The 19134-nt window shown below is 46.4% G+C and overlaps 1 protein-coding gene across 2 annotated transcripts in view; it reads left to right on the top strand.

The window, feature by feature from the left end:
• Window positions 1–19134, top strand: part of ERN1 (endoplasmic reticulum to nucleus signaling 1) — a 95829-nt gene that overhangs the window by 3110 nt on the left and 73585 nt on the right. For both annotated transcript variants that reach the window (XM_067022203.1, XM_059046901.2), the window contains one exon: window positions 9712–10424. In XM_067022203.1, the coding sequence (XP_066878304.1) occupies window positions 10371–10424 (54 nt within the window). In that variant the 5' untranslated portion in view covers window positions 9712–10370. Of the gene's footprint in view, window positions 1–9711; window positions 10425–19134 lie in introns of those variants that run through there.

The raw sequence follows: 19134 nt of genomic DNA, 5'->3' as shown, positions 1-19134 counted from the left end.
TATACTGTATATATTCTTCTGTGACTTGCTCTTTTTATTGCTTAATATTGGCGACATTCATGTTGTATGTAATGCAACCAGGAATTGTAGTAATGCAACCAGTTTCACTACTGTGTAGCATCCCAGTGCACAATTATACTGCAGTTTATACATCTCTCCTCTTTAGGTTAGATGTTTAAAATATCTTCCAGTTTTTAGTATGACAAACAAAGCTGCTCTGAATATTCTTGGGTGTGTGCAAAAGATCCTTTGGAGTATGCACACAGAAGCACAATTGCTAGGTAAGCACATTTCCAACTTTCCAGATAATAGCAAATTATTTTCCAAAGTGGAGGCTCTAATCTGCACTCCCACATTGGCCTCCACCCTCACCAACTCTTGATTTCGTCACACTTTTTATATGTTTGCCAATATGGTGAGTGTAAAATGATGTCTTTAGTCATGGGCCAGGTGTAGTCATGTATATTGTTGATTTAGTCCTCAGAAATGTTGAGCTAGATTTTAATCAGGGATTATTGGTTGTAAGTGATGGAAACCCAACTCAAACTAGCTGGGATAAATAGGGGAAGGTTTGTTTAAATAGGGGAAGAAGAGCTGTGCAGGCTGATGTCAAGCCAATTAGAATCAGAACTTAAGCTTCTCCAGGGCTCCTTGACTGCATTTGTGCTTCTCTTTACTTTGTCAACTTTTTTCTTTTGTGTTGGCTTTCTTTTTTTTTTTTTTTTTTTTTTTTTCTTGCGGTACGCGGGCCTCTCACTGCTGTGGCCTCCCCCGTTGCAGAGCACAGGCTCCGGACGCGCAGGCTCAGCGGCCGTGGCTCACGGGCCCAGCCGCTCCACGGCATGTGGGATCCTCCCGGACCGGGGCACAAAGCCGTGTCTCCTGCATCGGCAGGCGGACTCTCAACCACTGCGCCACCAGGGAAGCCCCTGTGTTGGCTTTCTTTACACGATGGAGACAGCTCCTGGGCCTCACACCTCCCAGTCTTGCCGGTAAAAAGGAAATGAGTCTCTTTTCGTGCCTCCAGTTGGGGCCAGATTGGATGCAAGCCTACCCTTGGGTCAAGTAAAGTTGGTCAGATGGGTAGCTGTTTTGGTTAACTATTACTGCACAGCAAACCACTACATAACTTAGTGGTTTAAAACAACAGCCATTTTATTATCTCTCACAGATCTGTGAGTTAACTAGCCTTGTTAACTGAAAACAGGGTTTGCCTCTTGGTAGGTGTCAAGCCAAAAGACACAACCAAGCCAAAGACTGGGAGAAGGAAGGCTTTATTACTTGCAGCAAGTAAGGAGAACGCCAGGGATATTTCGCAAAGCAGTGTCTCCCCAAGCAGCAAAACTGGGGAAATTTTAAGCTAAGGGTATATGCATATTCATGAAGAGGCTGGGGCAGTGTGTGCGTATTCATGAGGGGCCTTGAGTAGAGGAGAATTCAGCACAGAATTGGGGCAAAGTTTGACAGAGTCCAAGCTTTAGCTGACTGAAGGCACAAAGGTCAGAAAAAGTTAACATCATTCCTTAGGTTCAGACCAGTCTGGGGTCTTAGCCATCCTTCACCTGGGTGGGGGCCTAAATTCTTGTAGAACAACTCAAAAGACTGTACCAGATTATTATGTATATCCATTGAGGAGGAACTAGGACTCTGTTTTATCACTGAACTATTTTTTCTTGACTGTGTTTCCTTTGTTTCTGCATTCCCTCACTTGCCTTAAGATCTTTAATTACTGACACCTTTTCTAGGGCAAGCATTGTGGCCAGGCTTAGATCACAAAATAGCTTAGGCCAATAATGGCTTCTCTTATATCAAGAAAGCCATGCCTGGTTCTCTTTCTCTGGAGACCCCCTACCCTCTCTGCTTACTGAGCAGAGAGGGTAGGGGGTCTCCAGAGAAAGAGAGGGACTTCTGTTCCATGTGGTCACCGTGGGGCTTGATTGGGCTGAAACATCCAAAATGGCTCACCTAGATGGCTGGCAGCTGGGAGCTGTTGATTAAAGCAACTCCATTCTCCTCCATGTGGCCTGAGTGTGGCTTGGGCTTCTCCCAAAATGGCAGCTAGATTCCAAGAGGGAGCATCCCAGAGCACGTATTCCAAAAGGAAGGAAATGGAAGTTGCCATGCCTTTTAAACTTGGGCTGGGAAGTCTCAGAATGTCACTTCTGGTCAAAACCAGTCACGGGAACAGCCCAGATTCAAAGGGAAGGGAAATAGCTCTTACTTTTGATGGGAAGAGCAGCATGGCTTATAAGGAGGGAAAGTATTGTTTGGGGCCATCTTTGGAAACTTAGTTACCACAGTAGAGTAGAATGATTGGCCTCACCAGGGTAGATGCCCACTAGGGCAGAGCCAGTACCACCTAGCATATCTGCCCTTTTTCCAAGGCAGGCCCTAATTCCTGTTCACTTGCTCCCTCCATGGTGAGAGCAGCTGAAACTGAGCAGGACCTGGGAATTAGGGAAGTGAAGAAATGCAGAAACAAAGGAAAATCAGTTAAACAAGAAAAGTAATGACAGCAGTTCAGCAATAAAACAGAGTCCTAGTTCCTCCTCAGGGGAAGTACGTAATGATCTGACACACATATCTTTGAGTTCTGCAGGAAATTAGACCGCCCACCCAAGTGGAGGATGGTGACTATAAGCTGAGCAAAAGCAGGTAGACCCCATACTGGTTGAAACCAGAAGGTTGATGATTAAGATTCCTGAAACATCACCCTATTACCTCACCACCAACCAATCAGAAGAAAGTCATGCATCCTGAAGCCCTCACCCCAAGTGTTGCCTTTAAAAACCCATTCCTGAAAGCCAATAACAGGGAGTTTTGAGCATGAGCCACTCCCATACTCCTTGTTTGGGGAGCTGCAAATAAACACTATGCTTTCCTTCATCACAACCTGGTGTCAGTGAATTGGCTTTGCTTTGAGGTGGGCAAGTGGACCCAAGTTCAGTTCGGTAATACGGTCCCTTGAACATGGTAAACACTTGATAACTGTTGTTGAATTCCTTCTTCTGAATCTTCTTGTTTGTTTAACTGCACCAGTCAAATATTTTCCATCCTGCTTTGGCAAGGTCTCTTGTATCAGCCCTGGTCCCCCCTTCCTTTTCTTGCTCTAGATTAAGGCCCAAATAACCCTTGTTAACCGGCTTCTGATGTCTCTCAAATGCCTGTCTTTTGCCCAGACTCTCCCCCCGAAGCATACCTTCAGTCCTGTCTCACTCTGCTGCCTGCTAAGAAAGCCCAGCCTGACATTAATGCCCCCACCCACCAGCCCATCCTGCCTGCCCTGCCTCATCTCCCGTTGCTCCTCTGGGTAGAAGTCGAGCACGAGCTCACTTGTTTTTAGTATATGTGCTGCCGAAGCAAGCACACAAGCTCACTAATGAGGCAGCTGGGGCTTCCATGAAGCCACATGGTCCTTTCCCTTCTCCGGGCTTTGGTTCGGGTCCTCCTTTCCCCCTAGACTATTCCTTTCCTTATCAAATCTGACAAAAGACCTAGCCCAGATACCACTTCTTCCATGAAGTCCTCCCTGCTCTATCCATCCCACCTCCTTCCTTCCACCAGATCCATCTCTCTCTTGAACAATATAGTTCTGTTTCTGAGTTTATTCTCACCTTCTTGCACTTTTCACAGTTGGCCTTGTACGTTGGTTCTCTCTCTGCACGTCCTATCACCTTTACCAACTTGCAAACTGTGATCTTCCTTCATGGTACCAATCCTTTGAACTCAGAAGCCCTTGATGGTATTTGTTAAAAGAATGAATGAATAAATGAATGAATGAGTGGTAACCGTCTGAGGTCAAAGATGAGGTCATCTGCAAAATGAAGGTGACAAAATTATAGCTAAAGCTTCTTTCTACTCTAAAATTTGGTTATGGACTTCCCTGGTGGCACAGTGGTTAAGAATCTGCCTCGGGCTTCCCTGGTGGCGCAGTGGTTGAGAGTCCGCCTGCCGATGCAGGGGACACGGGTTCGTGCCCTGGTCCGGGAAGATCTCACATGCCGCGGAGTGGCTAGGCCTGTGAGTGATGGCCGCTGAGCCTGTGTGTCCGGAGCCTGTGCTCTGCAATGGGAGAGGCCACAACAGTGAGAGGCCCACGTACAGCAAAAAAAAAAAAGAATCTGCCTGCCAATGCAAGGCACACGGGGTTCGATCCCTGGGAAGATCCCACATGCTGTGGAGCAACTAAGCCTGTGCACCACAACTACTGAGCCTGCAAGCTGCAACTACTGAAGGCCACACGCCTAGAGCCTGTGCTTCGCAACAAGAGAAGCCACCGCAGTGAGAAGCCTGCGCACTGCAACGAAGAGTAGCCCCTGCTCACCGCAGCTAGAGAAAGCTGGTGCTCAGCAACGAAGACCCAACACAGCCAAATAATAAATAAATACAATTTTTTTTTTTTTTTTTTTTTTGCGATACGCGGGCCTCTCACTGTTGTGGCCTCTCCCGTTGCGGAGCACAGGCTCCGGACGCGCAGGCTCAGCGGCCATGGCTCACGGGCCCAGCCGCTCCGCAGCATGTGGGATCTTCCCGGACTGGGGCAGGAACCCATGTCCCCTGCATCGGCAGGCGGATTCTCAACCACTGCGCCACCAGGGAAGCCCAATAAATACATTTTTTAAAAATACTCAAAAATATTTTTTAAAAAATTAAAAAAAAAATTTGGTTATGTCTGTGAATGAGCTCTCTTAGAGAGAAAGGAGAGAGAGAGAACAGGTAAGGTATATATCTTGAGCCTTAAGAAACACAGTCTGGGGGCTTCCCTAGTGGCGCAGTGGTTGAGAGTCCGCCTGCTGATGCAGGGGATACGGGTTTGTGCCCCGGTCTGGGAAGATCCCACATGCCGCGGAGCGGCTGGGCCCGTGAGCCATGGCCGCTGAGCCTGCGCGTCCGGAGGCTGTGCTCCGCAACGGGAGAGGCCACAACAGTGAGAGGTCAGCGTACCGCAAACAAAAAAAAAAAAAAAAGAAAAGAAAGAAAAAGAAACACAGTCTGCAAGGAGGAAAAAGAGCAGAGAGACAGGAGGAAAGCCAGAAAATGGTACTATCCAAGGAGGAAAAGTTCAAGAAAAAAGAACTGTTAACATACCTGAGGGAATTCCCTGGCAGTCTAGTTGTTAGGACTCTGCACTCTCACTGCTGAGGCCTTGGGTTCAATTCCTGGTCTGGGAACTAAGATCCCACAAGTCAGGTGGCACGGCCAAAAAAACCCCAAAACCAAACAAACAAAACCATATGTGAACTGAAGAGAGGCCCAGGGTAAAAAAGATGAAGCAAGCCCACTGGGATTTTGCAGGAGGAAGAATATGAGCTGCTTGAGAGAAGTTTCCAGAGAGTTCTGTTGAAATAAGCTGGATCCCAGGGCATTAGGAGGGACTGACCAGTGAGGAAGAAGAGGCACTCTGAGAGGATGGCCGTTTCCACGTTGGCACTGAGCTGACCCTTTGAGAATATTAATATACGATATACTGGTACCACTATGGACACTTCACCATGGTGGCATATAGACTCAGCACAAATGGGTGTAAAATACAACAGCTCAGAGGCAAATGAACAAATAATCAGGGTTAGAGTGAGCTCCCTTCCAGGGCAGAAACCCCAGGGGAGAGCTCACTCTTCTCTCCCAGGTGGCTGGTCTCCCAGGTGGCTGGTCAGTGCCTTTTGAGTTGTGCTTTTGCACAGTCAACCCCCAGGTGAGATCAGGAGACTTACATGTTATTTGAGGCAGTGCCCCTTATCACAACATATTTGTACAAACTTCTGTTTGTTAATAGTATTCCAGGGACAAGGCAGTCCGGGATCCTGCCTAACCACATTTACGGGCCACAGAATGGTACCTTGTCACTACGCTGGGGGAGGGGCAAGGATAACAGCCAGCGATGATGGAACAGGCTGCTGCATCTGTGGTTGCCTCAGTGAACTCTGAAGTTATGTAGACAACTGAGTTCTAATCCAGGTTGTTCTGGGAATTCCCTGGTGGTCCAGTGGACTCAGCACTTCACTGCCGTGGACCTAGGTTCAATCCGTGGTCGGGGAACTAAGATCCCACGTGATGTGCGGTACAACCAAAAAAAAAAAAAATCCATTACTAGCTATGTGTTACCCACCTGGCTGTTAATCTTTTAAGATTCCAATGTATCATCTGTAAACTGGGGCTGAGAACTGCTGTGCAGATAACATGAGCTGGTCCTATAAAACATGTGTTTGGCGGCTTCCCTGGTGGCGCAGTGGTTGAGAATCTGCCTGCCAATGCAGGGGACACGGGTTCGAGCCCTGGTCCGGGAAGATCCCACATGCCGCCGAGCAACTGGGCCCGTGAGCCACAACTACTGAGCCTGCGCTTCTGGAGCCTGTGCTCCGCAAGAAGAGAGGCCGAGACAGTGAGAAGCCCGCGCGCCGCGATGAAGAGTAGCCCCCGTTCACCGCAACTAGAGAAAGCCCTCGCACAGAAACGAAGACCCAAGACAGCCAAAAAATAAATAAATTTCTAAAAAAAAAAAAGTCACAGCACAAGGCAGCTCCCATTCTACCGTTTAACAGCTTAGAATACTATTCACATGTCATGAAAATTGCTAAACATTAAAAGGGAAACACTTTAGAAAAATGTGTTTGCACATTTCCAAACAATAGCCCACAGCCAACCAATGTTAACTGTGATAAGAATCATCTTTGCGGTAGCAAAACACTGTACAGTAGATTGGATTCTGTGGTAAAGAGAAGTTCTCCGGAGTGAGTGAGTGGCACAGTCTCTTCAAATCCAGTCATCCTGGAACAGGAAGAACCAAGGTTCTATTTACCTAAGAACCAAACTGCTCACAGTGACAGCGGCTTTTAAAGAATTTCCCTTAAAAAATTAGGACATGAAGGAGATAAACATTTAGCTTGCTACCAGAAACTCTTGCTTCATCGTTTTATTTATCCCTTAACTACCCCTCAACATGTGCTGTAAATTCAAGTCTGTTTGGGAGCAGCTGCAGCGTGGAGATCACTCAAAATAGTCAAAGTGGATTTAGCCTGGTAAAAGACACTGTTCCTTTGAGATGGTGCTGAAGCTTTCAACCATGACCTCCCTTTCTGGTTTTACCAGCTTTTCCTTTCAAGTCTCCTTCAAAGGGAACTACTCTCTCACTAAATAGCTATCTGCAAACCAACCTCATAATCACTTTTAAGTGAAATTTTGAAGGGTTTCAAACAATTGAGACGGGCACAAACAATTGAAGGCTGGATCATAACTTCCACTAGAGGGCGAAATTTGCCAAAATAAAGAAAAGGGATTAATGGCCACAGGGATTAGCACTGGACAATATGAGTGAGCCGGATTCCAGGACCTTGGCTGCCCCTATCACCTGCGGGAACTGGAAAACACACAGTCTCCACCCCACAGGGCTCCACCTCACAGGGCTCCACCCCAGGAGATTTGGAATCAGTAGGGGGAAGAGGGCAGAAAAAGGTGTTGGGAATCTATTTCTAAAAAAACTCTCCAAGTTTGGGAGCCACTGATTTAGAGAGAAGCGAAAATAAGATTTTAGCTCACTTTCTCCCACCACTCCCTCCCCTCTACTGACATAGTCAGGTCCTGCCTGCTCCAGTCTTTGCTGAACATATATTTTAACCTTGGTGGAAAAAGAGGGCTTATCTTTACACTAAACCATGACCCTTGCTTTGTTTAGTGGATGTTATTTAAAACAACTTCCAGAAAGGTCATTTTCAGACCTTTTCTATGGGCAGGTCCACTTCAAAGGCACCCTGCAAAAATATTTCCATTTCTGTCTGTATTTATCAGCATTGCCAGCTTTTGCTTTATCAAAAGCAAAAAGCTGTCTAAAACAATACTTGACTATGGAACAAGATTGTGGGCAATGCTGCCGTAAATAAAACCAGAACTTATCAATGTGAGTTGCCAATCAAATGGAGACAGGCACAAGACATGTGCCTGTCTGGTTAAGCATAAGAGTAACCTAACTGGTGCATAAGAAATTCTGAGAACCTGTAACAGTGCAGTTATGGCCTGGAGATTTCGTCCAGATGAGTACAAGATAAATATACCTACCTGGTCCAGTCTCCTTGGAACGGATTTTTTTTTCTTTATTGGATTTTTAAAACTGATTTATGAGTCAGATTGAGGTAAGCATTCCCCTTTGTGTTTTATCTGCTGTGCTTACAGGGTCACAGTGACATTTTGAATTGTAAAAGGGCTGCCAGAGTTGCAGCACAGAAAGTTTCCCTCCTAGAGTCACTCTGTCGGAGAAAAAGCACAAGAGAAGGCATGTGAAAGCAGCATTTTCTTATCAGGCTTCTCTTTTAACTCAACCCTGTGGTCTTACAGATCCTGTTGTCAGCTTGCATGCCGGATGGATAATCATTAAAGAGCTCCTCCCATTTCTGTGGGCACCTCCCTGGACGCCTGGCCACACTGGTCAGGAGTGATGGAGCTTGTGTTTCTGCACATCCCTCGCCAATCTCAAACCTCTCCGTTTGCATTTAGACGTGCAGATAACACTTTTCAAAATGTGTCTACTGCTTTCACAGTCGCCAAGATTTGTCCTACTCTTAAACTGGTGTGTTGGATTCTCCAGCAAGGGTTTAGTCCCTTGTCTGTGATTCAGGCATATGAAGTTGGGAATGGGGAACTTTGTTCATGGGATTTTGGTTTACCATGAGCATTTCTGTCTGCTCCAGTGGGATAGGATTGACTCACATGCACCCAGGTCAGACATCTGGTCAGTCCCCCACTATTTCTTTTTTTTGTTTTTTAAAAAAAATTATTTTTTAATCGAAGTATAGTTGATTTTACAATGTTGTGTTAGTTTCAGGTGTACAGAAAGTGATTCATATATATATTATTCTTTTTCAGATTCTTTTCCATTATAGGTGATTACAAGATATTGAATATAGTCCCTACTTCTTTATTTCTCTAGCATTGCTTACTCCTTTTTCCCAAACCCTGAAAAATCTTAGGCTGTCATATGAGCAAGTCAAGAAAAATTAAAGGGCTTCCCTGGTGGTGCAGTGGTTAAGAATCCGCCTGTCAATGCAGGGCACCCGGGTTGGAGCCCTGGGCCAGGAAGATCCTACATGCCGTGGAGCAACTAAGCCCATGGGCCACAACCACTGAGCCTGTGCTCTAGAGCCTGTGAGCCACAACTACTGAGCCAGCATGCCACAACTACTGAAGCCCACGCACCTAGAGTCCGTGCTCCCGCAGCAAGAGAAGCCACTGCAATGAGAAGCCCGCGGACTGCAACGAAGAGTAGCCCCCGCTCGCCACAACTAGAGAATGCCTGCAGGCAGCGACAAAGACCCAAGGCAGCCAAAAATAAAATAATTTAAAAAACAAAAAAGAAAGAGAAGCTGCCATCCTTTTTTTCCTTTTCTCCTAGAATATGGAAATGTTGTGCTCTGAACCTTAGTTTATTCTGTCTTGTGACAAATGTCCTCTGGAGAGAGGCTTCCATCAAAGTGGAGGGCAGCATGGGACAGAGTGACCAAACAGCTGCGGGGCTCTTTACATCAGGTTAATAGTCCACAACCTTCAAACGGACCTTGTATGAGTCCTCAACAAACCCACTCCCTCCAGTGAGTTGGGACACATGTCAAGCTTCACGAGGTCACATCTACAAATGCCACATAAACACACATGACACCAGCAGCTGAAATGGTTTCCTTCTTTGCTTGTAATTTTTGGCGAATGATTTGGCCGTGGTTATTGCAGGAATCCCCTGCCAGCTGCCGACCCTCACTCCGGAGGTCGCTGACGATCCCACCACGGCGGGAAGACGGAGCGGGGACTGTGGACACTCGGCACCGGCTGTCTCCTGGCCTTTCCTGATCAAGTCTGACGCAGCGGATCTCTCAGCGGGATCACTGGGACCGCCTGGGGCAGGGAATGAGCCCGCGTGGCGGGGTTGCCGGTCTCCCCTTGCCCTCAGACAAGCTCTTTGCCTCTATCACGCAGCGTCCCTAGATGCCCGACGCAGACGCCTGGTGCTCTTCTCCTGCCGCCGCGGCCGGGGCACTCAAGGCCAGCCGGAGGCCCAAGCCGCCTTTGGCACCGCCTATAACCCCGCCCCTCCAGCGACAGCCCCGCTTAGGCCAGCCCCAGCCCGCCCCCAAGCCTGGGCCACGCCCAATCCCAGGCCCGCCCCTAGGCCGGCCCCGCCTCCTGCCCCGCCCCGACCGGAAGAAGCGCCGGCGCCCGGCACTTATAGGGCTGGGAATGGGGGTGCCACCACCGCCTAGTTAGCTCTGCGTCTGAAGAGTCCCGGCCGCCGCCGCTCTGTTGTCGCGGCGCTCCCGCCCCGTCCTCTGCCCGCCCGCACCGCCCCCCTGGAGCCGGCCGGACCGGCCAGGAGCCAGGGCCGAGTCCTCGCCATGCCCGCCCGACTGCAGCTGCTGCTGCTGGCGTTGCTGCTGCCCAGCCCCGGGGTGAGTGACCGGGAATGTTGGGGTGGGGAACGGCGCGGGGCGGGCCGGGGTCCGAGCCGGGAACGCGGCGGCGGCGGCCCCAGGCTGGCTCCGTGCGCCCGGGCGGAGACGGCGCCGGGCGGGGAGTGGCGGCCTCCTGACCGGCCGGAGTGGCGGCCACGGCCAGCCCCGCCGAAGCGTCCGCCACCCAGGGGCCTCGCGGGCCAGCGCGGCTGTCACGAGCAGCGCCTCCCCGGCTGTGTGCTCTCCGGCGCAACTTTGTGTCGTCCTAGCGGCACCTCGGGGTCTCCAGAAGGCCCCGGGCCCTTGGGAGGCCGCCCCACCTGCCGGACCCTTCCTGCCGGTGGGCGGCAACTCGGCCTGGCGGTGGCCGCGGAGGAAGGGCAGAAAGGGCCCTGTAACCAAGGGGAAGGGACTGTCTTGGTTTGTAATCTTCGCTTGAACTTTTCAAAATGCGAGAACTTTGGGAAACGAAGTGGGTAAGCGTTCTTCCCCTAGAGCTTGATTCTGCTTACCTGCCTTGCAGGTTTCTTGGCATTGGAGGCAGCGGGCTTCCTTTCGGGCAGCAAGACATCGTTAAGCAGGTTAAGCGGTGGGAATGGTACTCTTTTTTTCAAGACCCCATATGGGACAGCAGTGAAGCCGCTTCGAAACTAAACGAAAGACTGTCTCCTCATGGGAGAGCACCGTGGGACTGTCCAAAAAGTCTTTTCATCTTTTTCTGGAGAAAAGAGCCTGGTTTACATTTATTTAACTTTCAGGCCTTCACTCAGGCTGTGGGTCCGGGCACCGCGGCTGGGAGGACATTTTGTGGACAGACTTGGCTTTTTTTCCCCTTCTGGTTGGAAGAACCTAAATTAGTGAGTGGTTTTTTTTTTTTTTTTTTTTTTAAAAAAGAAAACGTATTGTTCAGGATGTGGGTATGGTGCATTGGAGCAGGTTCTGTTTAATGACCTCCACTGTGTACTTTTTAATATGGTGTATCAGGTACCAGGTGTCCAGGTGGAGAATTGACATGTGTATACCTGAGTGCCACAGCATGAACTCTTTGGAGGTTATGCATTTTGGGTAAATAATAGTCCGTGCTCTTGGGGTGACAAGAATTTGGAAACAGCTGAAGTAATACGAGGCCACCTTTTTCAAATTCAGGGTTATTTATTTAAATTAATTTATTAATTTATTTTTGGCTGCGTTGGGTCTTCGCTCCTGCGCCCGGGCTTTCTCTAGTTGCAGCGAGCGGGGGCTACTCCTTGTTGCAGTGCACAGGCTTCTCATTGAGGTGGCTTCTCTTTATTGCAGAGCACGGGCTCTAGGCGCCTGAGCTTCAGTAGTTGTGACTCGTGGGCTCTAGAGTGCAGGCTCAGTAGTTGTGGCGCACAGACTTAGTTACTCCGCGGTATGTGGGATTTTCCTGGACTAGGACTCGAACCTGTATCCCCTCCATTGGCAGGTGTATTCTTAACCACTGTGCCACCAGGGAAATCCCAGAGTTTTTTTTAAAGGAAAATTTGTACACACTTCACAATAAAGCTCATGTCAGTTAAGTTTTCCTTCTGATTGAATTTTTTAAAAATCCACTTTCAAAACTGGGGTCAGGTTTTGAACTTGAACACTTCATCTTGGATTGGTTAACTGCTGCCTGGCATCTGTCCACAAATAAGAGTGTAAAGAGAGTGACCAAAATGTATGACATGGAAATCAATCATTTCATATAATCAGAGCCTTGTGTATATTGTTTTCTTTGCCACATATTTTCGTGTGCTATTCTGTCACTGGCGTCTAGCGTTTTAGTTATTGAACAACTTTGGCTAAAGAACCAAAAATAACTATTTAGCCTTAGTTGGGACTATAGTTTCGGTTCATGTAAATATTTACAAATTGTATTTAGAAATCCAAACTTTTCAGAGTTCATGGTAAAAGAGTCCAACCCTTATCAAAAGGTATGTTTTAGTGTAACTGCTTTCTAGGGCAAAGGTCAGAATTTCACTCCCAGAATTACGTACCAGTAAAAATTTCGATCCCCAGACATAGTGGGAAATATTATTTTAAAATTCTAAATGAAACGCATTGCAGAGTTTGCAGCTAAACTAGGCAGCCAGTGATGTTGCGCAGAATGTACTGGCTGTAAAATCAGACAAACCTGAGTTCTTTCTGGTCCCTTGGTAGCTGTGTCCTCAGAGTCTTAGAGACTCTGTTTCCTGATCTGTGAAATGGGGACAGCTAACACACTAACAGGTGTGAAGGGACCTGGCACATCATAGATAATGTAAATTCTCCTTGCTACCCGCCAAAGGTGTTTTTTACTTTAAGTCATCATTTTTCATTGTTATACTATGCCTGAACAAGGAATATTTTTTGATGCTGTTTCTTTTTTTTTTTTTTTTTTTTTTTTTTGTGGTATGCGGGCCTCTCACTGTTGTGGCCTCTCCCGTTGCGGAGCACAGGCTCCGGACGCGCAGGCTCAGCGGCCATGGCTCACGGGCCCAGCCGCTCAGCGGCATGTGGGATCTTCCCGGACCGGGGCACGAACCCGTATCCCCTGCATCGGCAGGCGGATTCTCAACCACTGCGCCACCAGGGAAGCCCAATGCTGTTTCTTTTTGATTGATGAAGTAACTAGGGCAGAGGAGGCAGTATTGTGATTTTCCTTCAGTGTGTGTCTGAGCCAGACATTGACTTACCTGCAAGCTGAGACTCCAGGCTGCCGGATCCAAAATGCGGTTATATCAGTGTTACTAAGCACTCAGGGCTTCTGTTAATCCAGAAAGTGCTTATTCAGTCAGTGAGTTTTTCACCTCCTTCCTAGACCTGGATCTTGTGCCTAATGTTGGTTTGTGTTGCATCATTGCTGCCCTGTGGTCCTCATTGTACAGTGTTTGGGTGTCACTTCTCTCAAGTACCAAAGAGATCTGTGGCGTGTGAGGCAGGGTACTTTCTTCAGCTAGAGGATATGCAATTTCTTTTATTCCGCCGATGTTTTGGTTTTAGAGGGGGATAAACAACTTCACGGAGAATTGCAGATCACGTGTGCACAAAAACACACGGAGACATGAGTCTTAACTGGAAATGGCCTTGCTTATCATTTATTCTGATAGTTATCACCTGCATGAATTATCCTCATAGGAGGTATCGAGTATTAATACTGCTGCCACGAGGAGAGTGAGGAGGGTGTTTCATGAAGCTCATGTTCTCAGGACTGCTGATCCTGAAATTAGACTGCAGTTGTGCACATGCTTTTGTTTTGTTTCATTAACTTGCCTGTCCAGGAGGCTCTCCGCAGTCATATGGCTTCTAAGAACACAAGAGAAAATGTGTATGAGAGTGATTCTTGAGAAAGTTGGACGGTAGACCATATTCCCGAATATAAAACCAGTGAGCTATGTAAAGGTCTCTTCATGTCTGAACAGAACAGTGCCGTCTGCGTGGGCCTAGGGGTTATAGTTACTTGCATGCCTCCGATGGCGTCTCCATTCTTCAGGTTGAAGAATCATTGGATAACTATTTCATTTTCATTGGAAACCTCTTTGGTTTGGGGAATCCACAGTAATCCTTAGGCTTAATATTATGTATGTTTTATAATGATCAAATGTTCTCCCTAAAGAGATGATATAGGGGAGAAAAGCCTAATGTATCATTTTGATGGATTCTGTTTTTATTATGTACACATAACTCGGGGCCTGTAACCTAGCAATATGATTAGAGTATGAGGCTGGCTTAAAAAATAGGGACAGTGAATCATAGTCTGTGAATAATAAACATGCTGGTTGGCTCTATTTCCCAGGGGCTGGGGATTTTTTTTCTCTATCTTTATCTTTACCTATATCCCATGTTTGGTTTCAGACTTTGCTGCCTCAGAGCAACACATGGTCAGAGATATTTAAATGAGTGAGTGCACCAGACCACATACGGACTGGGAAAAGTAGAACTTAAAATGCACCCCCCCCAGATACCATACAAAAACAAAAAATCCCAAGGTCCTTGCTTACATGACTTTTTAAAATTTTTAAGTTCCTTTTACAGTCTCTGCATCACTTCTGATGATCTTATGATCTTTGTTCATGTACAAAGACACAGCAAGTCGAACAGTGTAAAAATGTGTTCTGTATTTTTTTTAATTTAATTATTTATTTATTAAAAATTTTTTTTTTGTCTGTGTTGGGTCTTTGTTGCTCTGCGTGGGCCATCTCTAGTTGCGGGGAGCAGGGGCGACTCTGTTGCTGCACACAGGCTTCTCATTGCGGAGGTTTCTCATTGCGGTGGCTTCTCGTTGTGGAGCACGGGCTCTAGGCACAGTGGGCTTCAGTACTTGTGGCACGCGGGCTCAGTAGCTGTGGCTCGCGGGCTCAGCAGCTGTGGCACGTGGGCTCAGTAGCTGTGGCTCGCAGGTTCTAGAGCATAGGCTCAGTAGTTGTGGCACACGGGGGCTTAGTTGCTGTGTGGCACATGGGATCTTCCCGGGCCAGGGCTCGAACCCGTGTCCCTTGTGTTGGCAGGCGGATTCTTAACCACTGCGCCACTAGGGAAGTCCCTGTGTTCTGTTTTTTTTTTTTTTTTTTTTTTTCACAGAATGTCTCCTGTGGCCTGTTAGGAAATGTTCTGAGTGCACCATTGCATTTGTCACTTTCAGTAGCACCTTAGTAAACCATCATCCACTCAGAAAGCATTTGAGCCTTCTGTGCCCAGCCCTAGGTTAGGGACTGGGATCCTAGCTGAGCAGGGTTGATGTGGTAATAAGCCATGCTTTGCCTGGTGATCACGCTACTGGGGTCATATGGGCTCTTTCCAGTTTTTCCACTATTATAAGAAAGGTGATTTCCTTTTCTTCAAATCTTTTGTGTGTTTGGTGCTTTCTGTATGATAACATGGGAAGATTTGAAAAAAAATCTCTCAAAGTATTATCATATTTGTCATTATAAAGAAAAAAAGCATAGATAGTCTAAATTTTTAAAAAAGCACAACATATCTATAATTCTATTACCCAAACATTATCTCTATTAACATTTTAACAGCTTTATTGAGCTATAATTCACATAGCATACAATTCACCCATTTAAAATATACAGTTCAATGACTTTTAGTATATTCACAGAATTGTGCAACCACCACCACTATCAATTTTATGATATTTTCATCATCCCCAAAAGAAATTCCATACCCATTAGCTGTCACTCCCCATTTCCCACAAACCTCCCAGCCCCTGGTAACCACTGGTCTATGTTTGTCTCTGTAGATTTGCCTGTTCTGGACATTACATATAAATGGAATCATGCTACATCTGGTCTTTCGTGTCTGGCTTCTTTCACTTAGCATAATGTTTTCAAGGTTCATCCATGTCGTAGCCTGTATCAGTGCTTTGTTCCTTTTTATTGATGAATAAATATTCCATTATGTGGATATATACCACATTTTATTCATCCGTCCTTCATTTGATAGACATTTGGGTTTCCCCTTTTTGGCTGTTATGAATAATGCTGCTGTGAACATTTGGGTACAGATTTTTGAATGGCCATGGATTTTCATTTTTCTTGGGTATATACCCAAGAGTGGGATTTCTGGGTTATGCAGTAACCCTCTGTCTAACCTTTTGAGGAACTAGCAAACTGTTTTCCAAAGCAGCTGCACTATTTTACATCCCCACCTGCAGTGTAGGAGGGTTCCAATTTCTCTACATCCTGCCCAACACTTGATATATATATATTTTAAGTCAAGTTAGTTTTATTGTCTTATAACAGTCTAACATATAAGTCTTAGCTCTGACATAAAGATGCCCAACACTTGATATTATCTGTCTTTTTTATTATAGTTATCCTAGTGGTGGTGAAGTTGTAACTCCTTAGTTTTGGTTTGCATTTCTCTGATGACTAGTCTACTCATATCTTTTTAAAAAATTTTTTTATTCTTGGCTGCATTGGGTCTTCGTTGCTGCGCGCGGGCTTTCTCTAGTTGTGGTGAGCCGGGGCTACTCTTCATTGTGGTGCACGGGCTTCTCATTGCAGTGGCTTCTCTTTTTGCAGAGCACGGGCCCTAGAGCATGGGCTCAGTAGTTGTGGCACAAGGGCTTAGTTGCTCCATGGCAAGTGGGATCTTCCCTGACCAGGGCTCGAACCTGTGTCGCCTGCATTGGCAGGCAGATTCTTAACCACTGAGCCACCAGGGAAGCCCTCATACCTTGATATATGTCCTTCTAGACATTTTTATGTGCACATATTTGCAGAGATAATGTTTTTCTTCTATAAACTGGAATATAACATGGATCTTTCTGTCTCAGTAAATTTAATTCTACAACATTATTCTCACTGGCCGTGTGATACTTCTGTGAAAGAGTATACTGTAATTTGACCATTCAACCGTTTAGATACTGAGGCTGTTTTTAATTTTCATTACTATAAACAATTGTGATAAACCTTACTGCTAAACTCTTGAGGCCATCTTAACTGCTTAATTATTTCCTTGGGATAAATTCCTAGAACTGGAATTTGCTTGTCATATGTACTCTTTTACAGTCCCCTCCTGCAGCCCCCAAACAATATTAGATGTTTTAAAAAGCACAGAACTAACCTTAAATTGGTTTCATGATAGCCATTTTAAAGTAAGCTGGGGCTTCCCTGGTGGCACAGTGGTTGAGAGTCCGCCTGCCGATGCGGGGGACATGGGTTCGTGCCCCAGTCTGGGAGGATCCCACATGCCGCGGAGCGGCTGGGCCCGTGAGCCATGGCCGCTGAGCCTCCGCAACGGGAGAGGCCACAGCAGTGAGAGGCCCGCATACCGCAAAAAAAAAAAAAAAATAATAATAATAAAAATAAAGTAAGCTGTTTTCTTTTAGCAGGGTGGATTTTAAGTCTGAAAATGGAATGTTTAGGTTTTATTTTGCATATATATATATATATATATTTTGGTTGTTGTTGTTGTTAGTACGCGGGCCTGTCACTATTGTGGCCTCTCCCGTTGCGGAGCACAGGCTCCGGACGCGCAGGCTCAGCGGCCACGGCTCACGGGCCCAGCTGCTTCGCGGCACGTGGGATCTTCCCGGATTGGGGCATGAACCTGTGTCCCCTGCATCGGCAGGCGGACTCTCAACCACTGCACCACCACGGAAGTCCTATTTTGCTTATATTTTGAAGACCTGAATAACCACAACAGTTTCTTTATGACACCCTATGTACCTAAAAGCTATTGAGAAAATGTTTTATTCTGATTTGTTAATAGCTTGTTTGCAGGGTCCTTTGGTCTGCAGTGGTTTCAGATCAGCTTTCTAGCAGATGTGGCTCCCATGAGCACTCTGAAATACCTCGGGATAATTCTGTGAGTTTGGTTTTAAGGGTAGCCCACCCCCTGCAGAAAAGATTATTATTATTATTATTATTATTATTATTATTATTATTTGGCCGTGCCGCGCAGGTTGCAGGATCTTAGTTCCCTGACCAGGGGCTGAAACCTGGGCCACGGCAGTGAAAGCACCGAGTCCTAACCACTGGACTGCCAGGGAATTCCCAAGATTCTTTTGATAGTTGGTTATGAGGCCATTTAAAATTTTGACTCAAGACTGTTGGTAAATCAAAAGTTGATGCATTGTTTGTCTCTTTTGGAGGCCATAGTTCTTAAAACTTATAGCTTGTCCATACAGCTGTTTTTCCTAGCGAAATGAACATACCACTTGACAATAAAGTGAAATATTTGTTGGCGTCTTGTTTTGTTTTTCCCACGAAGGTACCTGGACTTACTCATCCAAAAGAATGTTGTCTCCTTCAAAATAATAACCCCTTCAGGGTCAATGTTCATGTCAAACAAATTAGTCTTTTTTTTTAAACTTTTTTAAAAAACTTCATTTAATAATTCAACTTTAAAATGAAAAAAAGAGCCCTAAAAAAGCAAGTATTTATTATTAAGCCTGTTATCCTTACACAGTTCCTTCTAGTCTCTGCTTGAATGTAACTTTGACGTGGTCCACACTGAAGTTTTGATCAATACTGTTGTTACCCAGCTAGATCGCACAATTTGTCGAGGACACTTGGATTCTTGGTTGTTTCTGAAAAACCCGTGAGAGACTTTCTACCACGTAGAGGATTCAAAAGTATATTCTTTGAAGGTAATTTCCAAAAAATTCCAGATGTATTGTGACCAGTGGGAGCATGTATGGATAAATGTTTAGCTTCCTGTCAGAGTATGTTAGACTGCTAGAAGGGATCTTGCTGGTTTAGACCAATAAGTCTTAATATTTTCCCCACCCCACCCCCACGTAAGCAATGGGATGCATGACCACAGTGCGAGCAGGTTAGAACCTTCAAGGGTGGTATTTTGGGGCACGTACCACCCTCACTCAGGCATCACCCTGCCCTCCCAAGTTGAACAGTCACTGCTCTGCTGTGTTCCCAGAGCACACAGATGAGGAAGCTGAGGCCAGGCAGGGCCGGTGACCTGTCCATGGTCATGCAGCACTGGCAGAACTGAACCCTGAAAGTGATCCTCCTGCTTCCCTTTGAAGAGCAGCCCCTGCATTGCTTATGTCCTGGTACATCTGTTAGAACAAATAAGTCCAGATACCCCAGTCACACCTGAGGAGGTGGCCAAGCCATGTTGCAGTGAGAGATGGGATCTAGAGAAGGACCAGAAGAGAAGAAAGTAGGCTTTCCTGTAAGCTTGGGGAAATGCTCAGACGATGCTCTTGTTCCTTCCGGGAGAGTCGCAGCCTCTTACCCTTTGTTTCAGTCAG

The sequence above is a fragment of the Kogia breviceps genome, chromosome 19 (genome assembly GCF_026419965.1).
Source record: "Kogia breviceps isolate mKogBre1 chromosome 19, mKogBre1 haplotype 1, whole genome shotgun sequence".
Lineage (NCBI taxonomy): Eukaryota > Metazoa > Chordata > Mammalia > Artiodactyla > Physeteridae > Kogia > Kogia breviceps.
This window is presented reverse-complemented; position numbering and strand designations above follow the sequence as displayed.